At 42.9% G+C, this 21,641-nt stretch overlaps 1 protein-coding gene across 1 annotated transcript in view; it reads left to right on the top strand.

The window, feature by feature from the left end:
* The window catches only part of Dnah8 (dynein axonemal heavy chain 8), a 211,128-nt gene that overhangs the window by 136,294 nt on the left and 53,193 nt on the right, over positions 1-21,641 (top strand). Inside the window, exons 75-82 of the mRNA XM_051187064.1 lie at positions 2,929-3,111; positions 6,802-6,907; positions 9,191-9,443; positions 9,999-10,189; positions 13,524-13,645; positions 17,010-17,128; positions 18,033-18,235; positions 20,649-20,722. Coding sequence (XP_051043021.1) covers positions 2,929-3,111; positions 6,802-6,907; positions 9,191-9,443; positions 9,999-10,189; positions 13,524-13,645; positions 17,010-17,128; positions 18,033-18,235; positions 20,649-20,722 — 1,251 coding nt within the window. The remainder of the gene's footprint in view (positions 1-2,928; positions 3,112-6,801; positions 6,908-9,190; positions 9,444-9,998; positions 10,190-13,523; positions 13,646-17,009; positions 17,129-18,032; positions 18,236-20,648; positions 20,723-21,641) is intronic.

Raw genomic sequence — 21,641 nt, 5'->3', positions numbered from 1 at the left:
TTTACCTTGTAATGGATATGTGCAAATGAAACGTGCATATTGATGGGTGCCATGCAGTACTGATTTCTTTCATTTTTTTTTTTTTAAATAATATAGAAAAAAAGCTCCAGGAGAGCAGTATCCTTGTAAGAGTTTTCAGTTGGTTGAAATGAAGTAACACATTAAGGAAACAGGTTTCTTATCTTAACAGCAATATAATAGTGTTATGCGGAAATTACATATGTATTATGCTAGCTGTATGTTAGAAAAGTGGTTTTGCAAGCCAAATACAGATATAGATTCAAGAAAACCTGTTTCTGCTCACTGAAGAAAATAGTGTTCTAATAAAGCCTGTAGACACTGATTTGTTCATTTCTGTCTTTACTAACTTTCAGTCTAACTCATTGACTTTGCCAGAAGCCACAGAATTCTGCTCCCAGTTGTTGATGATAACACAAATTGTTTTCAATATAAGTGTCTCTCTCTTTTTAATTGGCCTCATTCTCTACTTTGAAGGTTCATTGGTTTTATTTCTTGATAAATGACAGTGTTTTAGATTAGATTATTTCACTCCCAGTTTGTTGAATTCCAAGTCCTAGAGAAGAAGTGAAGAATGAGTGTTTTCTCCTTAAACACAGATTTACCTAGATTTCTTTAATGTGAATTCCTTTTTCCCTATTTTCGTGTGTGTGTGTGTGTGTGTGTGTGTGTGTGTGTGTGTGTGTGTGTGTGTGTGTGCAGGCCTGTGTGTGTGTGTAGAATGAATGGATCTCCGTCAGCCTTGAACTTTCTTCCCTGAGGCAGGTGTCTCAGAGTTCACTGATGTGACCAGCCTCCCTAGCTAGCTAGCTTTGGGGAAATCCCCATCTTTGTTTTCAGAGACTGGAATTACAATTACAGGTGGGTTGCCAGGCTCACCCAGCATTTTTCATGGGGTCTGGGGGGTCCAAACTTCAGCCACCATGCTTTTGTGAGAAGCAATCAACTCCTGAACTGAACTATCTCCCCAACCCCACAACGTGAATTCTTTTATTTACTTTTTTTTTTTTTTTAATTCTTTCAACAAATGCATGTGGAGCATTGCTGATCTACTTAAGCCTGGAAGAGTGAATCTAATTTACTCAGGGAAAGTGAATAAAATTGAGTCAATGTCCTTAAGAATTCTTTTTGTTTTCCTATGAGATTACAAAGTGGGAATTTTCTTTGCAAAACAAAGGGCGCTAAAAATAAAATCTTGGCCATTTCTTTGGCTATTGTGGGTTCTCCCACAATTTTGAATCATTCTTAAAAGTGTTCAGTTGATGGGAACTGGAAAGATGGTTCAGCACTTAAGAGTCCATGTTGCTCTCCCAGGAGACCCAGGTTCAGTTCCCAGGACCCACATGGCAGCTCACAAACCACTTGCAACTTGTAACTCTAGTTCCAGGGGATCTGATACCCTCTTCAGACCTCTGTGGCAATCAGGCATACTTGTGTACACACATACACACACACACACACACACACACACACACACGTATATGTGTATATATATGTATATATACATATATATATATATTCAGGAAAAATACTCACACACACACACACACACAAAACCCTTTCAGTTGGCAAACAGAGATTATGTATATTCAAAGGGTACCATGTGGTGTTTTGCTATTGTATAATGTTAACCACAGTCAAATGAATGAATAACCCCTTCGATGCCCATCTGTACATAGACATCTGGAATACATTCGTACTAGGAATGAAAGTGTGTTCTCTTTGGCCAGCCCTCTCCCCGCACCCAGGCCAGCCCGTACCCTACCTTCCTTGCACAGTATAACTTGTGTTGGATTCTCAGCTCCTGGGAGCTCTACTCTTGGGTTCCACATCTAAAGGTAAAATTATGTATAGTGTTTATCTATCCGAGCCTGGCTTGTTTTGTAAACCCCATTTAACATGCCAAGGGAGTTTACAGGCCTCTATGACTTGTCCTCAGTTTGAGGATGTTGGAGGCTGTAGTAAGGCTCCCATCCCACGGACCATCAGGACTCATTAGAAATTTAAGTCATTTAAAAATGTTATGGTTCCACCTGGTTTTTAAAAAGCAAATTTTTTTTTCAATATGCTACAAATAGTGGTACATTATTTTTCTAATATTTTTTAAAAATTCGATTGATTCTGTTGTCAAACATGTTGGAGATATGACTGTGGAATGAAGAGACGAGGTGATAATTCCTACAAAGTTCTGCAGTCAGATATGATTTCACTATCTAGGGGAAAATAAAATTGATGGGAGTGATAGATACTGAAATTTTAAAGCTAGGTCTTAGACGTGTCCAGGTTTTCCTTTATTCCTTGTTGGATTTAGATCAGGCTTTGTTACTTAAGAACTGTGATTAAAATTTCCCAACTCTCCCTCCCAGTTCACTCACATGCCACAGCCTTGACCCCGGGGGAATCCACTCCTGTCTCAAATCCCCCTCCCAATCTTTATTTAGGCTGTTTTCTTTCTTTTGGATTATACATTTTTATCCTTTTAAAAAATTTAAATTAAAATTTTGTTTTAGAATTTCATATGTATTTACATCATCTTCTAGCCCTCCCTGTCCCTATTCCAGTGCCTCCTGTGTCCTTCTACACACTCTAAAACCCATGACCTCTCCTTCAGCTATTCTTGTCACACATGCACGCACACACACGCACACACACGCACACACAAAACCTACAGAGGCCATGTAGTGCCGCTCATATGTATATGTGCTTAGGGCTGACTTTTGGGTTTGGATGACCTATTAGGGGCCTCATCTCTCCCTCTTTCAGCAGCCATTGGTGGCCCGTAGCTTTTCTTTGAGAGGTGGGGCCCTGAGAGAGCCCTCCCATCCATGTGTGTATAGCAACTGGTGTCACTGTGCAGTCCTGTTTAAGCACCTTTAAGCTGTTTTTAACTTTACGTTTGAATTTGTATAGGTGAAAGTCGGTGATAAGGAATGTGACATCATGGACACATTTAAACTTTATATCACCACGAAGTTACCGAATCCTGCCTTTACCCCCGAGATCAACGCCAAGACATCGGTCATTGATTTCACTGTCACCATGAAGGGGCTTGAGAACCAGTTACTCAGGAGGGTCATTCTAACAGAGAAACAGGTAACCGCTCCCAATATTGAAACCACAAGTGTTTAAAATTGAGTAGGAGGGCCAGGCAGGGGTGGCGCATACCTTTAATCGAAGCACTGGGGGGTGGGGTGGGGGGGAGTACAGGCAGGAGCTCTGTGAGTCTGAGGCCAACCTGGTCTATAGAGAGAGTTCCAGGACAGCCAGGGCTGTTACACATGGAAACCCTGTCTCAAAAAGCAAAACCAAATTTTAAAAAAAAAATTGATTAGGAGGGTCAGTGAGATGGCTCAGCAGGTAAAGGTGCTTGCTACTAAGCCTGAAAACCTGAGTTTGATCTCTGGGACCCACATGATGGAAGGAGGGAATCAGTCCTTAGGTTGTTGCATGTCTCCTCCAACAAACAAACAAACAAATGTAAAAAATAATATAGATTAGGATGCTGTTACAGTAAATATGGAAAATATAGGCCAATCATCCAATCATATTTCCTCTTGTTAGCTAGGGAAATATTTCTTTCTCAATGATAATTACTGTTTGGAAATTATGTGACTCAGTTATCCTCCACCCCCAGATAACACACACACACACACCACTTCATGTTTATGTTCTTATATGTTTGGGTATATTAATTCTGCACATTTCAATCCATAGTGTGTGGATTGTCTTGAGACACCTGAAAATTTTCATAAAAACAGTGATCCTAGAGAAATTCCCCTGGATAGCCATTACCAACTGTTGTGACTTAAGATATTACAGTGTAATAATGTAATAATACAGGGAACAATATTTCAAATGAAATTTGCATTGGAGGGGGGAAATCAGTTAGGTATAACTAAGAGCATTGGTAAAGCAAAGAATGCCGTAGGCCTGTAATATTTTAAGAGCTAGATATGAGACCAAAGTATCTCTTAAGATTTTTAGGAAACTCAGTTTTATGCACAAAATATATTTGCATATATTAACTACATTTGCATAAAGCACAAGATAGTTTATACCTACTTTGATATAATTCATTTTAGTATTCAAGGAAAAGGCAAGGTGAGAGATAATAGGAGCAAAGAGGCACAAAAATAGGGGAGGAGAAGTGAGAAAGGGAATTATGGGAAGAGGAGGAAAAGGAAGGTGTATGGGTGGAGGGCAGTGGGATGAGAAGAGATACTCTAGAAGGTAAGAGACATGATGCCCAACTCTCCTTTATGAACAAAACAGCAATGGCATCCTACTTGCTTACCATAAGTGGTTCCCCCCAAGGAGCAGACCATCAAAACCCCTATCCTTCCAGTTGTCTACCTCCTTCACCTCTCAGGTCCACATGGTCTCAGTTGTTGAAAACAAGTCACCTGTGGCCGAACAGTGCTCCTGGTCTACTTTGAGTGGTTTCTCACTGGTGTAGCTCTCCCATGAGGCAGTATTGCCTCAAGGTCTCTACAGTGCCCCATATCCCTCTTCTTAACTTTGATTCCTCTTTAAAACACCCACTGGCATGCTTGGACCAGCCTTGCTGGGGAGCATTGACGACAAGCTTCATAAGCAGAGTGTCCCCTCCTGACAGCCTCTACAGACCCTCCAGAGGCCAGAGGGGATGAGGGTCTGTCTCTCTCTGTGACAACATGTGCATTTCGCAACGCCTCCTGGAAGCTCCTTGGGAGATTAAAAAAAGCTCCCATATGTGTATGTGTTTATATATGTGCACACATGAAGTGCATGTGGAAGTATGTGTATGTTTATATATGTGCGCGTGAAGTTCTGTTCATATATGTGCACATACATGTGTGTGGGGAAGTATGTATATGTTCATGTATGTACATGTGAAGGTGTGTGTTCATATATATGTGCATGTGAAGGCCAGAGACCAATGTCAGGTGTTTTCCTTGGTTATTCTCCACCTTATTTTTTGAGACATATTCCATCACTAAATCTGGAATTTACCAGCAAGCCCTTGGTATCCCTGTTTCCAATTCTCCAGCACCACAGTTACAGGCATGCTCCACTAAGCCCAGCTTTTTATACAGCTGCTGGGGACTTAGCACCTAAGTCCTCATGCCTGTGTAGCAAGTACTTCACCAGCTCAGCCACCTCTCTATCCCCAGGGATGGTGATTTCAATGGGAATAGTTCTTCAACTAAGTCTCCTGTGAATGTAGCCACCCCACCACCCCAGCAAACCCCATAGTAGGGTGGCAGGGACACTAGTCAGGGTTTGAGGACAGGCTGTTAGGTTCATCTCTGCGATCACTAGCTGTGTATGATCCTGGGATGCTATGCAGGGGTTTTGCCTTCCCCAGATACACAATAAGAGATGTGAACGGAAGTCAGCACATTGTTGGGTGAGGCCTCAGCTCTACCAAACCTCAAAGTGGGTGCTCTCAAGTATTTAATAGCTCCTGCCTGTTAGATGCCAAATTCTGGATGAAAATAATCTATAGACAGGCTGATTAGAGCCATGAAAGACACTTGACTCAGTGCTGAGCTGTAGCTTTTGATCATCTATTTGCTTTCAGAAGACTTCCAAGGTTAGTGGGATTTCCAACGCAGTTTTGCATGGAATGTTCTCAAGTTAGCTCTTCAATTTACTTTGAAATATAATTCTAAATGCAAAATATGATTCTGCATATTGGTGAGGAAAAATTGCTGTAAGAGTGTCACAGAGGGCTAGGATGTGGCTCAGTTGGTAGAGAACTTTCTCAGCATACACAAAACCCTCAAGTCCAGTGCATAAACAGGGTGTGTGGGAGCACAAGCCTGCAATCTCAGCACTAGGGAGGTGGGGACAGGAGACTCAAAAGTTCAAGGTCATCCTCAGCTCCATGGTGAGTTTAAGGCCAGCCTGGGCTACGTGAGGCCCTGTCTCAAGGACAAAAGAGCACACACACACACACACACACACACACACACACACACACACACACACACACACATACACACACACACACTGTTACAATTATTTTCATTTAGACTCTATCAATGTCAGATTTCTGGGATGTGGGGCCAAGGAGTTAACTCTGGGGTTAAAGTACTTGGAGAGTTCAGGTCCCCACAAATGTATGATGGGCATGGCTGCCCACCTGCTGAGCAGCAAAACTAACCCTATCTGTGATCTTTGGGTTTAGTGAAAAACTTTGCTTCCATGATTGAGGTAAAGAACAGTTGATGTTTCCAAACATCAACCTTGCATGCACACCCACATGCATGCATGAGCCCCAAAACATGCAAAAACATACATATGCACACGTGCATGCCCCTTCATGTATGGAAAAAAATGATTTGGAAAAAGATGACTACTATTAAGGTCACTTTCATTTAGACTCTACAAAAATGCCTGTCACTGTTAACCATCCTGGGCTTGAAGAGAGGATTTTGACTTTGCAGGAGGACAATGTCCTTGTTCTCAGGAGTCTCAGCAGAGTGTTAAGGAGTCAAGAGTCTCTGGGGACCTGAACTCAGGTTCTCTGGATTCTACATGAGGCATTTTACCAAATGGCCATCTCTCAGCTCCAGAACTATGAAATGTTAGTGCCAGTGGACATCATTTCATCAGCTATCCAGAGAATAAAAAATACAAACTTGTTCTACTAATGATAATCATTTCTCTCATTATTCAAAGTGCAGCTTTGTTTAACCCTTTGACATTGCTAATAAACTACCAGCGAGGTTGGGTTGGTTTTCTGTAAGCACCTGTGCCTGGGATTCACAGGTTCTTTTGTTTATGTCTTAATAACAGGAGTTGGAATCGGAGAGGGTTAAGCTTCTAGAGGATGTTACTTTCAATAAGCGGAAGATGAAGGAGCTTGAGGATAACCTGTTGTATAAACTGAGCGCCACGAAAGGTATCGTGTCATTAAGAGGCAATCGAGTCATGGTTCCTGAGGAAGGACTTTGTTTGCTTGCACTCCCTTCAATGCCACCATGACCACAGATGTGAGCAATTAGCCAACTTCCCAGTGCAAAAGCAAGCGTGGTGTTTTCCATGTAGACATTACAGAAACGTCACAGAGGATGTGATGTCTGAATTAGCAACTGGGGTCAGCAGATGAGACTAGCACCATCTTGTTGATATAATCACCCTCTCCTGAGAAAAACAAGGGCTCCTAAGCGGAACCCAGGAGCTCATGATGGCCTCATTTGCTTTCCCAACAGACACGCGTGTGTCCCATCCTTTTTATTTTTATTTTATTTTTATCAATCAATCAGTTCTTTCACTTAGCTTTTAAATGAAGCTGCTATGATGGGTCACGTACAACATATGCCTTTTGTAATCAAGAAAACGTGGCTGCCTGAAGGCCTGGCTCATCTCAGATGACTCCCACTTAGAAGTCAGGGTACTGTCTCCTCTGGGTAGCCAGAACCATTATACTACACCCCAGTTGGAGGAGCTGCCCTCTCTGTAGTACACTGAAGAAAAAAGATTTTCCATGCAGATCTGTAATCCCAGCCCTGAGGCAGGAGGATTGCTGGGTGCAGCCAGGGCTACTTGGAAAGCATCAGGCCAGTCAGGGCTACACGGCAAGATGTTGGCTTCAAACAAACAAACAAACAAACCCTAAAAATTTATTCAAAGAAAAGAGAATCAATAAACATGGCAGCATTCTTACAGGCAAATTGCAGCAGCCCAGTTAAATTCTACCATGAGTCCATTCCATTGTCACTTTAATCCCTGGATCAGAAGAAAACAAAACCTCATTTTCCTAGAATGAGGATACCGTGAGGATGCCCTCAAGGCCAGGAGTGGGTGCACTTGGGAGGCTGGGGCACAGGGGTTGAGAATGTGAGACCAGCTTGGGCTGTGTTAATGAGAGCTTTTCTCCAAATAAAAAACCTAAAAAAGGAGCTATGGAGCTATGATTCTGGCTATGGGATAGCATGGCCCAAGCACACATTATACATACACACTTACATGCCTGCATAGCCAAAGCAGTAGAAAGCAGGTCTTCATTCCTCTACTTTTGCTGGGATTTCATGTGTCTCTTGATTGTACTTCTCCTGCTTGTTCTGCATGTTAGCAAGCTGAACCAAGAGCTAGTTCCCTTGGCTAGCTAAGAATGTTCTGGATCACAGCCTTCCTGCTATAAGGCTAATGACATTTGACTCTCACATTAGACATGGCCTGTTAGCCAAAGTCACTCAGCTTTTCCAGACACCTGTCAATCTCCTAGAACTTCCATGGTTCTGCTGTTTGCAGATGTGGGGCCATGAGCTTAGTAGCATGCACACAGGTACTTTTCTGTATCTCAATGGGATATATTGTGATGAATGTGTTATTTCCGTTAAAAACAATAATGAAAGAAACTGAAAACTAGATCATCTTTTCTTGGTGAGACACTTCCACCATATCCCACTTTATCCTTGTTAGAGGTGTAAAGTGACCTTGGTTATCCCTAACAAGGACTGCTTCCCTCAAGAAGTGGGGAGACAATGACCCACTCATCTGCCGGCTCATCAGCCTGGGTACAGTGCTTACATCAGCTTATAACCTGAGACACAGAATATATGACCTGAAGACACCTTGGGGAGACTTGCTAGGGTAAAAATGGGGTGAAAGTAGATCTCACAGGTGACATTGATACTGCAGGAGACATGGTCGTTGTCTTAAAACATTTGAACCCATTGGGCAAAAGAGGTGGCTCAGCCACCACTGTGTTTGCCTAGCCAAGCAAGAGAGGCCTGAGTTAAGCCCACCAGAATCCATATTTTAAAAGCCAGACGCAGTGGTACATGCATGTAACACCAGTGTGGGGAGGTCGAGACAAGCAGATTTCTAAGCCCCATGGTCCTGAGGGGCTACACCTGAGGTTGTCATGTACCTGCATGCAAATGAAGGAGAATACACGAACACACACACACACACACACACACACACACACACACACACACACACAATCAAAGCAGATATTGTCATATTGCCTTTTGCTTCTCGTTGTCAGAATAGAGTAGAGGTGAAGAACCCACAGTAGGAATGTCTAGAAAGATCCAGGCTCTGGGAGGTAGTTGGATCAGGGATCCTATGTGTGTTGAGTTCTCCTTCCTGTGGTCTTTGGGTTAGAAGCCAGCATCTGAAGCAATCCACTTGTTCTCCAGAGATTCCTTTCTGTGCCTGCTCCTTTGACTCTCAGGTTCCTTGGTGGATGATGAGTCTCTCATTGGTGTCCTGCGCATCACCAAGCAGACGGCAGCAGAAGTAAGTGAAAAACTCCACGTGGCTGCTGAAACGGAGATCAAAATCAACACAGCTCAGGAGGAGTTCCGGCCTGCGGCCACCCGTGGCAGCATCCTTTATTTCCTCATCACAGAGATGAGCATGGTCAACATCATGTACCAGACCTCACTGGCTCAGTTCCTGAAGTTATTTGACCAGTCCATGGCCAGGCAAGTCCTCTCCACCTTCCCCTCGGTTATTTCCAAATTGACAAGTTAAAGGTTTTTATTTGTTTGTTTGTTTTGTTTTGTTTTTGTTGGAGGCTGGGGAGATGGCCTAGTCTATGAAGTCTCTGTCATGGAAGCATGAAGCCTTGAGTTCAGGTTCTCAGCACCTACATAAATGGCATAGACATGGCAGTGGACACTTGTAAACCCATGCTTGGAAATAGAAATGGATGGATCACTGGCGCTCCCTGGCCAGCCAATACAACCAGTCAGTGAGCTCCAAATCTAGTGAGAGATCCTGTCTCCAAAATAAAGGTGGGGGCTAGAGAGATGGCTCAGTAGTTAAGAGCACATACTGCTCTTACAAAGGACTGGAATTTGGTTCCCAGCACCAACGTCTGGTGGCTCACAACTAGCTCTAGGTGATATGATGCCCTCTTCTGGCTTCCATGGGCAGCTGCACACACACACACACACACACACACACACACACACACACACACACACACACAGAGTTTTGTTATTCATAGTCCTCAAAAATTTTTCTTTAATTTTCAGATCTGAAAAGTCTCCATTACCTCAAAAAAGAATTACAAATATCATCGAGTACCTGACATATGAGGTTTTTACATACTCAGTGAGAGGACTGTATGAAAACCACAAATTCCTCTTTGTACTCCTCATGACGTTGAAGATCGACCTACAGAGAGGGACAGTCAAGCACAGAGAGTTCCAGGCCCTGATTAAAGGTAAAATGTGTGGAGTGTGGCTGGGTTGACTTGGAGTGTGGGAGATGCTGGCTCTTTATGTACTGTGATGCTGTTCCAGGGATGCAGGAGGGAAACAGGGTGGTGCCCTAATGATAGCAGCATTGTTCTCTTAATCTCCCTCTCGCCCTCCTCTGCCCTCTTTCAATTTCCATTAATATAGTTCTGTTCAAAACACTTGGCTTGTCCTAACTCTGTGTTTTTAATTATGTTGTGGTATTTGGTTTCCTCGTCGTTGCCCATGCTTATGGAACCTGTTGTCAAAGTGAGGAGAAGCTGGTGATGAACTTTATTCCTCTCCCCTCCTTCCCTCTCTCTTTTTTCTTTCTTTCTTTCTTTCCTATACAGGATCCCACTGCATAGTTGAGGCTGGCTTGGAATTTGATACACACCCCCAAATAATTTTTGACAACAACAAACCACCAAAATTCAGATAGGAGCTGCTGCCACATCCACCATAGAGGCAGCATTGCTTATTGGTAGAGTGGGGTAGCTTAATGAATGGTCCCAAAGTTGGGTAAGGAGTGTGGTAGTGTGGAAATAAGGGGCTGGCTGTCATACAACGGAGACCTGAGTTCAAATGAGACTCTGCAGAGCAAGGCGATGTTGTGCTGGAGACTGCGCACCAAGGCTAGGTGGTTAGGATGAGGACCACGGCCTAGCATCCTACTAGTCCTATAGGGCTTGTTGAAACTAAGCGGGTCCAGGGACACGAATGTGACTGAGATGCACACACGCAGATCTAAGATACCCTTCCATTCAGACAAAGCCTCAAGTAGTCTCTTCACTCTTCATTAATGACACCCAGCTACACCAGAGATATTTGCCAAAAGAAACAGATCCTTTTGAAAGAGGGTTTGTGAGTGAGAAGAGGCTGAGATACAGCGACACATAGGGGAGGGTTTCTGTGCTAGGGGTGGTTCCTTACAGCAGGATAAGGATGGGCTCTCGCCCAGGCTGTGGTGGGAGCATATTTGTGAGCCCATTTCATCAAACTGGAGAGTGAGATTGCACAGGGCCAGCATAGCCCACATGGGGACTTTGGGTTCAATTCAGTTGGCAGTTGGGAGCCATTGAGTGTTTTACGGGCAGGGATATGGCAGGAACAAAGCAGTACTTTGGGAAGATTAATTTGGAATTGCACGATAGGTTGATTGACAGAACTGTAATCAGTTCAGCAGTAAAGAGGGGTATTTCCTGAACAAAGCTGGTTTATTGTATAGTCTGCTTTAGTTTTGAACTGGCTTACATTTTGATGGAATTATTTCTTAAAGGATAGTATGGCTTATTCTTTTTAATTCTTTTTCATAGAGATAACAAATAGACTCTTATATCATGAACTTTATTTTTTTCATTGTGAACTCAATACTCAAGGGAGAACTACTAATATTTACGGTCACAGCAATGTTTGATTTCCCAGGAGTGACAGTTCTTAGCTATCAGTTATTTCTTCTTTTCTTTTCTGCAGTATTTTTAAGGTGCCTTTGACTATCTTCTCTGGCTGAGAATGTCAGGGCACTTTGGAAAATGAAATGGAGACCAGGGGCAAACCGGGGCTGTAGATCAACCGATAGCCCTGTTTCCTTGTTGGTTTATTCTAGGAAGATTTTTGTCTTTATTTTGCTATAGAACCCCAGGGGTTCTCATAAGCTGCTCAATAAGCCCTGAGTCTTACAAAATAGGAGGAGGATACAAATTAAATGTCAAAGTAATCACTGATGGTGGCATAGCTTTTACTAACTTTACAGCAACAGCATGGTAGAGTCTGTTACTCTCCTGTGACAGATGAAAGGGAGGGAAGGAAAGAGAGAGAGAGAGAGAGAGAGAGGCATGGAGGGAGGGAGGGAGGGAATGCAGCCAGGGTGTTTTGGGAGGAAACCCCTGTAATCCCCTTTGGTTCAGGAATACATGTGCTGGGAAGCACTGGGGTAGTTGAGCTGTCTTCTGGCATCTCTAAAGCTATGGACACAGGGAAACAATTCAAGAAGAAATGTGGGGGTGGAATCTGTCCCTGATGGAACTGAAGGTGGTTGTTTTCTCCCAGTGTTAACTGTTCCATTGGCGGAAGAACAAGGTTTCCTCTTACACTGTTTCAGAGGGGCAGGAAGTGAGTGAAAGCATATGTGATATTTTGAGGGTGCCACAGCTCTCAGAGCCACAGATCCCCCAAGTCTTTTGTTGTAGTAAGTCTTTTCTTCTTTCTCTCTTCCTTTCTCTTTCTTCCTCTCTCTCTCTCTCTCTCTCTCTCTCTCTCTCTCTCTCTCTCTCTCTTTCTCTCTCTCTCTCCTCTCTCTCTAAATGCAACACTTCAATTTGTATGGCTTCTCAGAAAGATGCTAAGTGGGGGAGCAAACCTGAACCCCTTTGTATGTGTTTGTTGGTCTGTATGTTTTTATGTGAAAGGGAAGCATTTGATCAGAGTTTGTGAGATTAGAGATGGCTCAGCAGTTAAAAGCACTTTCTGCTCTTGCAGAGGACCAGGGTTCAGTTCCAAGCACCCTTGTTGCATAGCTCACGATTGTCTGTAATTCCAGCTCCAGGGGGTCTGATGCCTCTTGTGGCCTCTTGTGAGCAGTTGTACATATGTGCCCCACATGCACACATATACACCAAGCTAGTGTAAGAATCACTGTTTTGCATCCATCTGACTTAATAACAGTGGAGCTTCAGTTACAGTGCAGTGCCATTAAGGGCATCCAGCAAGATCTTTCAAAACTGTAAAGACAATCCTGTATTTTGCTTAAGAAGTGCTCACATGTGCTCATCTCACATGTGCTTATTTTGGCTGGCAATTTGTTTTTAAACATGGCCTGCTGTGACAACTCACATTTTGTCAGTCTACAGGCTCCATGCTTATCTGTACACTGTCATTGCTTCCTCTTTTACCCAGTGCCCGGATCATGAATGAATGAATAAATGAATGAGTGAGTGAGTGATTTGAACATATTGCCACTAGAAAGAAACCTCACTATGATCACTATGATATTTCTCCATGTCTGTCTATCTGTCTGTCCGTCTGTCTAACCATCTATTTAACTTAGTAGGAAATATTGTTGCATATAGAACTTCTGGAGGAGTGGTGCTGACTAAAAGGCAATTATAAATGTCACACAAAGAAAGATCATCCTTATCTGTTGATAAAAATTTCACAAGTCTCAGGTTGCTGAATGAAAATGTAAACCACCACAGCCATTCAAGAAGAGTTCATTGGTATCTCACTTTTGTTGTTGGGAAAATAAATTTCCGAGAGAATAGCAAGCTGGCTGGTGCGACTGATGTGTCTGGTGTGATTGATGTGTCTTGTGTGTCTCCCCAGGAGGAGCAGCTCTGGACCTGAAGGCATGTCCCCCCAAACCCTTCCGTTGGATCTTGGACATGACGTGGCTGAACCTTGTGGAGCTTAGTAAGCTCCCGCAGTTTGCAGAAATTATGAACCAGGTAAAGGGAGAGGGCCTGAATAAAACACAGGTCTGCAGACCAAAACACAGTAGACTGTTTAACCAGGGCCCTCTAGTGACAATTTCTACCCCTAGAGGAACAGCAGATGACAGTTATGGATTGAGATGGGTGTGGTGAGCCTGCTGCAATCCCAGTTCTTGGGAGACTGAGTTGGGGGAATCGGGTGTTCAGGCCATCCTGACTGACTGACACAGTGAGACAGCAAGCAAAGATTAAATCAGTGGTTCACAGTCTTCCTAACCCTCTGACCCTTCAACAAAGTTCTTCATGTTGTGGTGACCCCCAGCCATAAAATTATTTTTGTTGCTACTTTATAACTTATAATTTTGCTACTGTGATGAGTTATAACATAAACATCTCTGTTTTCCAATGATCTTAGGTGATCCCTGTGAAAGGTATTCAATTCCCAAAGGGGTCTTGACTCATAGGTTGAGAAGCACTGAATTAAAGCCAAGAGTGTGGCCTCCTGGGCCAGGGAGGTAGGATATGGATGAACAGACTTTAAAGAGAGTTTTTCACAGGCTTTAGGACAAACTATCCTTCTGTGTGATGGACAGGTGTGTGTGTGTGTGTGTGACTATACATGCATGTATGGGCACACGCATGTAGGAGCCAGAGGTTAACCTTGGGTGTTGTTCCTCTGGCTCTATCCATCTTACTCACCAAGAGTCCCAGAGATCTGCTGTCTCTACTTCCCCGGCGTTGGGGTAACAAACACATGCCACCATGGCCAACTTTTTACATGGGTGCTGGGGATTAACTGGGGTCCTCATGGATTTAGCATGGTGGGTACTTTACCAGCTCAGACACCTGTAGCCTAGTCCCTTACCCCAGCCTCAGGGTTCTTTCTCTTTTTCTGCTCTGGAGTTCCATCCAGAGCTTCAAGGACTGGGAGAGGGGACCCTTCCATTGCATCAATGCTTTCACTTTTTACCTCTGCCTGTGATTAAGTAATTGGTAGAAATCTGAGTTGGAGTCAAATCAAGAGGATAATGTACTTTTTAAAAATATCCAATCAGCTTATTGGTGCAAACATCAAATAACCTGGAGAATAGGCTCAGTAGTTAAAGTGTTTGCCACATAAGCAAGAAAACCAGGCTTCAGAAACCCAGGTACATACATAACAGGTGGGCCTGGCAGCCTCAGAAGGCAAATACAGGGTCCGCAGAGTAAGCTGGGTAGAAATACTAGCCATATCTAGGACCTATGGTTGATTTACCCCTGAGAATAAGGTGGAAGAGCTGCAGTCTTTAGGGGGCAGTTTAGATGCACTTCAGAACCCTTCCCCCATCTCATATTGCTCCAGAGACAAGGTGAAGCAATTGAATCGTAGAGCTAATTGGCTAGGTGGTCAACAACCCTGCTCTCTGTTGGTGTCCTCTGCTGGGCAGAGGGCACAGTCTGGTCAGCAAAGTGCTAACTATGCAAGCATGAGAAGCTGCAATCAGACCCTTGGAATCTATGTTTTAAAAAACAAGCAAGCAAGCAAACAATCCAGGAGAAGTGATGCAGGTCTGTGATCCCAGTGCTTGGGAAACAGACAGTAGGATCTCTGGGGCTTGTGGACCAGCCAGCCCAGCTGAAATTGGGAGTTCCTGATTCAGTGAGGGACCCTGCCTCAAAAATTATGATGGAGAGTGATGGAGAAAGTCACTTTATGGGGACTTATGACTACTGCATGGCTCGGATTCCCAAACACACTCATACACACACACACACACACATACATGCAGGAGAGGGTGGATAGGTTGGGTAGATGTAGATAGAAGAGAGAGAGGGAGAGAGAGAGAGATGAAAAAGTTCAGTTTGTAGGCCTAGCATATAGCACATAAGGGTCTGAGATGTGAACTTGTGCTGTCTGCTTTTAATGCTCACCATAGGTTTCTCAAAAGTGCTGACAAACCATCTTCCTAGGACCCTGCCTGGCAGTTGCTGAGGATTATGGGCCAGGCTCAGCAGTGCAGGGTTTATAATTAGACTCAATGGCACTTGGGCAGCAGGGGCACATTTTAATGCTCTGAACCCCCTAGGTCCCCTGCGTGTGTTCCGATGAGCAGCTACTTGAGACCCACTTGGAGGGACTTCTACTGCTCTCAGCTTTAAGGTCTCACTAGGAAAATAAAAGTTTGGATTTTTTTGGCTTCTCTTGCTATTTTTAAATAGAGATCACTGTTCAGGGGAATTGGTCCACATCTGAGGTTCTCAGTGGAGGGTAATTTTGTGCCACCCCCAGCAGGGTATGTGGCAGTGTCTGGAGATGCTTTTTGATCATTTCAACTCAAAGGCAAGGATGCTACTGGCATCTAGTGGGTAGAAGCCAGAGATGCTGCCTGTGGAAGCATGCTCACTGTCACCATAGTGATCAGGGTGAGAGCATGTTTTCACTGTTACTATAGTGACCAGGGTGAGAGCCTGTGCCCACTGTCACCAAAGTGATCAGGTTTAGAGCCTGTGCTCATTGTCACCATAGTGACCAGGGTGAGAGCTTGTGCTCACTGCCACCATAGTGATCAGGGTTAGAGCATGTTTTTACTGTCACCATAGAGAACAGAGTGAGAGCCTGTGCCCACTGTCACCATAGTGACCAGGGTTAGAGCCTGTGAACACAGGCTCAACTGCCTGTCCCAATAAGCCAATTAAAGAGACAAATTAATAGTGAAAAGCAGGAAAATGAGATTCACTGTGGCCATACTGGGAAGAGGGGCAAAGAGATCTAGTGATACGGGGTTCAGGTTTAAGCTGTAGATGTGAAGAGGCCAGCTCACAGTGTCATTCTGCCATCACTGACTTCACCATTGTGTCAGCTCCAGTCTCTGCTGCAAGGTGGCCTAACAAGACGTGAACCATTCCCCATGAAGCACATTCCTGTGGCTGCTTCCAGGGCTTCAGCCCTTCCTTCTCCTAGCATGAGATTCCTGGGTGAAATTCCAACTTCTAGTGATCTGTGGTTTAAATATGTTAACCATGGGGGGGTGCACACAAGTGTCTGCCAATATGGTTACACTACCATGCACAGGACTGACCAGCACTTTATAAAAATGTCCATCCCCAAGTGCCATTAAGTGTCACGATTGAGAAGCCTTGATCTGCTGTCATCCTTGCTAACCATTTGTGTCACTGACACATTATTCCAACTGCAGTGAACAACCCAGGAAGACAAATAACAAAACTGGAAGCAATAGTTACACTGTATCTGTGTTATTCAGGCCATTGTAGGCAGCGGTGGGTTGTTTTGCTTTGTAAGCTAAGAGCCAGCAAGAGCGGCTCTCTGGGGTCCTTTGGAAGCTTTGCTACATCCCCATCTCATGCAGTCTTGTGGCCTGGTTATTGGTTTGTTACTTAGATATCTCGGAATGAGAAGGGGTGGAAAAGCTGGTTCGACAAAGACGCCCCAGAGGAGGAGATTATTCCTGATGGATATAACGATTCCCTGGATACCTGCCGCAAGCTTCTGCTCATCAGGTGAGCACAGGGCCATCAAGACCTGGAAGCATCAGTCACAGGTCTGACCTTGGCAGTCAGTATCATTGTGCACCCACTGTTCTGTGTGTTGTGTGGGGAAGCAGCCCTGTAGTTAGTAAATGATGGCAGGAGAGATGTCTGTTTCAAATATATACATATATAGTGCTTTTTTTTTTTAAAGCAAAAACAGGAAATGAGCACAGAATATGAATAACAAAAAGAGGTGGATTATTTAGGGAAGTTTATGTTTCCTAATGTAGCATAACTGAGCTTGGCAGTGGAAATGATGTTTGCTGGCTGTTGTTACCCATGAGAGTGATCAAAGTGGCTGCAGTGGTGACCCCCTGCTCAGCAGAGTATGAAAGGGTTACTTGTTTTCATTAAAATGGGCACATTTGTCTTTTAGCCATCATTTTAAAATTGGACCCATGTTACATGAGCAGTGTCATTAACTGGTAAGTGAGAATCTGCTTGAGAGACAGCATGTCTCAAATCTAAATGATCAACTGTCTGGCATTTATTTATTTGATGTTTCTGTCTGTGTGTGTGAACCTGTTTGGATGTGTGATACACAAAAGCTTCTAACACAGATGCTTGCTGGTAGCTTACTTCTGGCCTCTTTGGCACCTCCACCCTCTCTGAAGACAGCAGAGCTTCAGAGCCCATGGCAGGTCAGCCTCCATGGCAGACCAGGGCTGGCAGAGGACACCCTGTTGTTACTGACTCTACCTTGCTTCCTGCCAGTGCCTGGCACCAAACCCTCAGGCAATTAAATCTGTGCTCACCCAGGGATAGCAGAGTGTGCCCCGTCTCTCACCTATCCCTTTGTGAATTAATCACGTGACCTTTGCACCTTCAGAATTAGGTAGAACGTACTTCCTCTAATTTTTTTATTCTTTTCAAGATCTTGGTGCCCAGACCGCACTGTTTTCCAAGCAAGAAAATATATAGCAGACTCTCTTGAGGAGAAGTACACAGAACCAGTTATCCTAAATCTGGAGAAGACATGGGAAGAAAGCGATACGCATACGCCTCTGATTTGCTTCCTGTCCATGGGCTCTGACCCCACCATCCAGATTGACGCATTGGCTAAAAAACTAAAGCTGGGTAGGACTGACCATCTGTCTATGAAATTTAACAGCACACCTATGTCACTTTCACGGGTGACTCTTGGAAAACTATATGTGGTCGGGCTTGGTGGTGCAAATTTTAACCCAGCATTCAGGAGGTAGAGACAGGCAAAGCTCTGTGAATTCAAGGCTACCCTGATCTACACAGTGAGTCTCAGGCCAGCCAAAATTACACAGTGAGACCCTGTCTAAAAAGAAAGGAAGGGGAGAAGATTGTCTATGAAACAAAGCTATATTTAAAAATTAAGCTCCTCCACCACACTTTTATTCAACTGTACATGAGACCCAGATGTCCTTGAGCAGACAGGGCTGAAGCTATGTCTGTCACAGATTGTTTTATCAGCAGATGGCTGTACTGGTGGACAGCAGGCAGCAAAGGCAATAAGGAGTAATCATCTGCTGCCGCCATGTTTATATAAAATGACACAAAAGCATATTTTGTCACAAACTCAAAAACAAGAACCAGTGTTGTAATGTCTAATGACCAGGGATTTACTTGTTCATGTTTTCACTCAATAACAAGTTAGCCATGAGTCATGCAGTGGTTTGGGGATAAACGGAACACAGCTGGAGAAGACAGATGTGAATAACCGAACAGGATATGTGACAAGTGTAACCACATTGTGTAGAAATAAATGGTGGACATGGGTTCAGAGCTGCACAGATTCTGAGGAAAACACTGTGTTATTTATTTTATTTTTAATTATATGTTTGTGTGTGTCTGTGTGTGTGTGAATGTGGGCACCCACAGAGGCAAGCAAAAGGTGTTGAATTCCCTGGAGCTGGAATTACAGGCAGTTGGGAACAGCCCGATGTGGGTGCTGAGGACTGAACATGGGTCCTCTCCATCTCTCCAGCCCTGACTCTCTGCAAAGAAGCACCACATTCTTGATATTAGATACATTTCTTTGTTATCAGTAGGGGACAGAGGAATAGTATCCCAGGCAGGGAATTGTAGTGCCTAAGCATGGCAGCAGTGATGGAGTTGGGGGGCTCAATGACGGTGACTCAGGCTTGTTCTGTCCTGTGAACAAAATTGTTTATTCTCCCACATACTCAGGGAACCTGGGTGGTGACAGCCAACTCCAACATGTTGTTCTCTGACCTCCATGCTTAGGCCATATCATGGGGATGCACAGACACATACACTCATACACAGTCAGACAGACAGGGACATGCACACATACAACCACACTAAAGATAGTAAAAGCATTTTTTAAAAAAAGTCCAACATTCATATTTGACTTTGCAAAGTTAGGAGCAGAATACCTTGTGAAGTGATAAATGCACTGTAAGCATCAGCTGCAGACTTTTTTTGTGAACAACTGAGACATACCCATTAAAGTCAGACTCAAGACAAAGATGTCTGCCCACTGCTGCAGTGATTAAACATCCTCGTGGAAGATACAGCTAAGGTATAGTGAGAATCATAAATAAAAGATGTAACTACTGAAAAGGAGGGACCAAAAATGCCACCATTCCTCTCAGACAATGTGATTGTCTAGCTTAAAACCACAAATGAATCAACTGAAAATTATTCTACTTAATAGAACAATTCAGTAAGGTGACTACTCACAACATAAATATTTTTTAAAAAAAATCAATTGTGCTTTCTTGTAAAAATAAAATGTAAAAAATTCCATTAACTTAGCAATAAAGATGAGATGGGTCATTTTAAAAATACCAATTTAAAGAAAAATATAAAACTTTCTCAGTGACATAGAAAGTTAATTCAAATAAATAGAGTTTAAACAGATTCCCAGCATAAGAATTCAATATTGTAAAGATGTCAATACTTTATAGATTGAATGTATGAATGAATTGAATGTAAGTCTAATTGAAATTCAAGCATCATTTTCCCCTAATTGGATCCTAGGAAGATATTAGATCATCAGAAGCATAGATGGACAAGAATAGCCACCAAAGCTTGAAAAGAAAAACAGTAATTGGAAATGAACACTCCTAAATTTTTAAAGCTTTGTCAAATGGCAATAATTGAATCAGTGTGCAACTGGTTAAAAGCAAGTAAACAAATCAATAGAGCAAAACGAAAGACCACAAATAAGACACACACATACATGCATGTACTCACATATATGCACATATAAACACATGCATATATGCATGTATGAACATGTGAACACACATGCATGGATACACAAACATGTGTATATGCATGCACATGTGCATGCTTATGAATATACATCATTTTAAAGCCCAACTTGTCTTTTGCTCTTGAATCCAACCCTCTCTCTGTTTTTGGTGTCTGCATTTCTTTGTGCTGTACATTTTCTGGTCAGTACCATGGAAAGCTGGGTCCTTCTTAAGAAAAGGAAGGAAGGAGACTGGTAAAATTTTCTTCTTATCATTTTAACCTTCTCGTGTTACAGAATGTAGGACTATCTCAATGGGACAAGGACAAGAAGTGCATGCTCGAAAGCTGATCCAGATGTCCATGCAACAGGTATACAAGCAGTAATCTCCATTGTTTTGACCTAAGTACTACAATTGATCCATCCATCTGGTCTACCTTGGAAGGCCATGGTGATTAGAAACATCCTTTGTCTGATGCTCATTTTCCATTCTTATTGGTGCACAGTCAAACCTTTCATCATCTGTGAATCTTATATCTCAAGGCAGTTTCCTTCTCGTAGTTGTATAGAAGGGACTTTTCAAACTTGCTGTTTTCTATGGTTCTCATTCACTTTTTTTTTCTTTCTGTATCTTTCCATCCCTCTATATATTTATTTACAATCTGGAAGGCACAACATCTGGTTCCTAAGGTTACAGCTCCAGCCATCTTGGAGTTTCATGATCACTATTATTATTATTATAAGGGACAAATCAGGGCAGTTAAATTTCAATTTTCAGTTAAAAGTGGGCTTTCATTTTTTGTTAATGAATCATTTTGGGCAGATAAGAAATAGTTGAGAACTTTCTCTTTAAATATTGATGATGACTTTTATTGAAGTGGGATGTTGAGAAGCAGTTGGCATTGTGCCTATAAAATACACAGATCGTTAACTTTCTAGAAATGCTTTGCAGATAGCCATCTCAGCTGTAATAAGAAAGGGCATAATTTATAAAAGTAAGACAAAAATCTTGGTTTGTTTTCAAGTGTTTGATCTCATCATGTCTGTGGCGACTTTGTCATGGCTTTCCCTGGGAATTAATAACCAGTGAGGGTTAATGGTCCAAAGCTCTACTTAGGTCATCAAAATTTCAAGCTGGTCATTAATTCTCAAGTGCCCTTAGTCTTAATCTTTATCACCTAATTAAATTCAATAATAAATTACATTTAATTTATATATCAAGGCAATGATGTGCTATTATTTCTACTTGAGTCAAATCTTCCACCCTTTTGGGTGATTTGTCTGTTCTAC

This window comes from Phodopus roborovskii, unplaced genomic scaffold (genome assembly GCF_943737965.1).
Source record: "Phodopus roborovskii unplaced genomic scaffold, PHOROB, whole genome shotgun sequence".
Taxonomy (NCBI): Eukaryota; Metazoa; Chordata; class Mammalia; order Rodentia; family Cricetidae; genus Phodopus; species Phodopus roborovskii.
The sequence above is the reverse complement of the archived record's forward strand: the minus strand, read 5'-3'. Positions and strand labels throughout refer to the sequence as shown.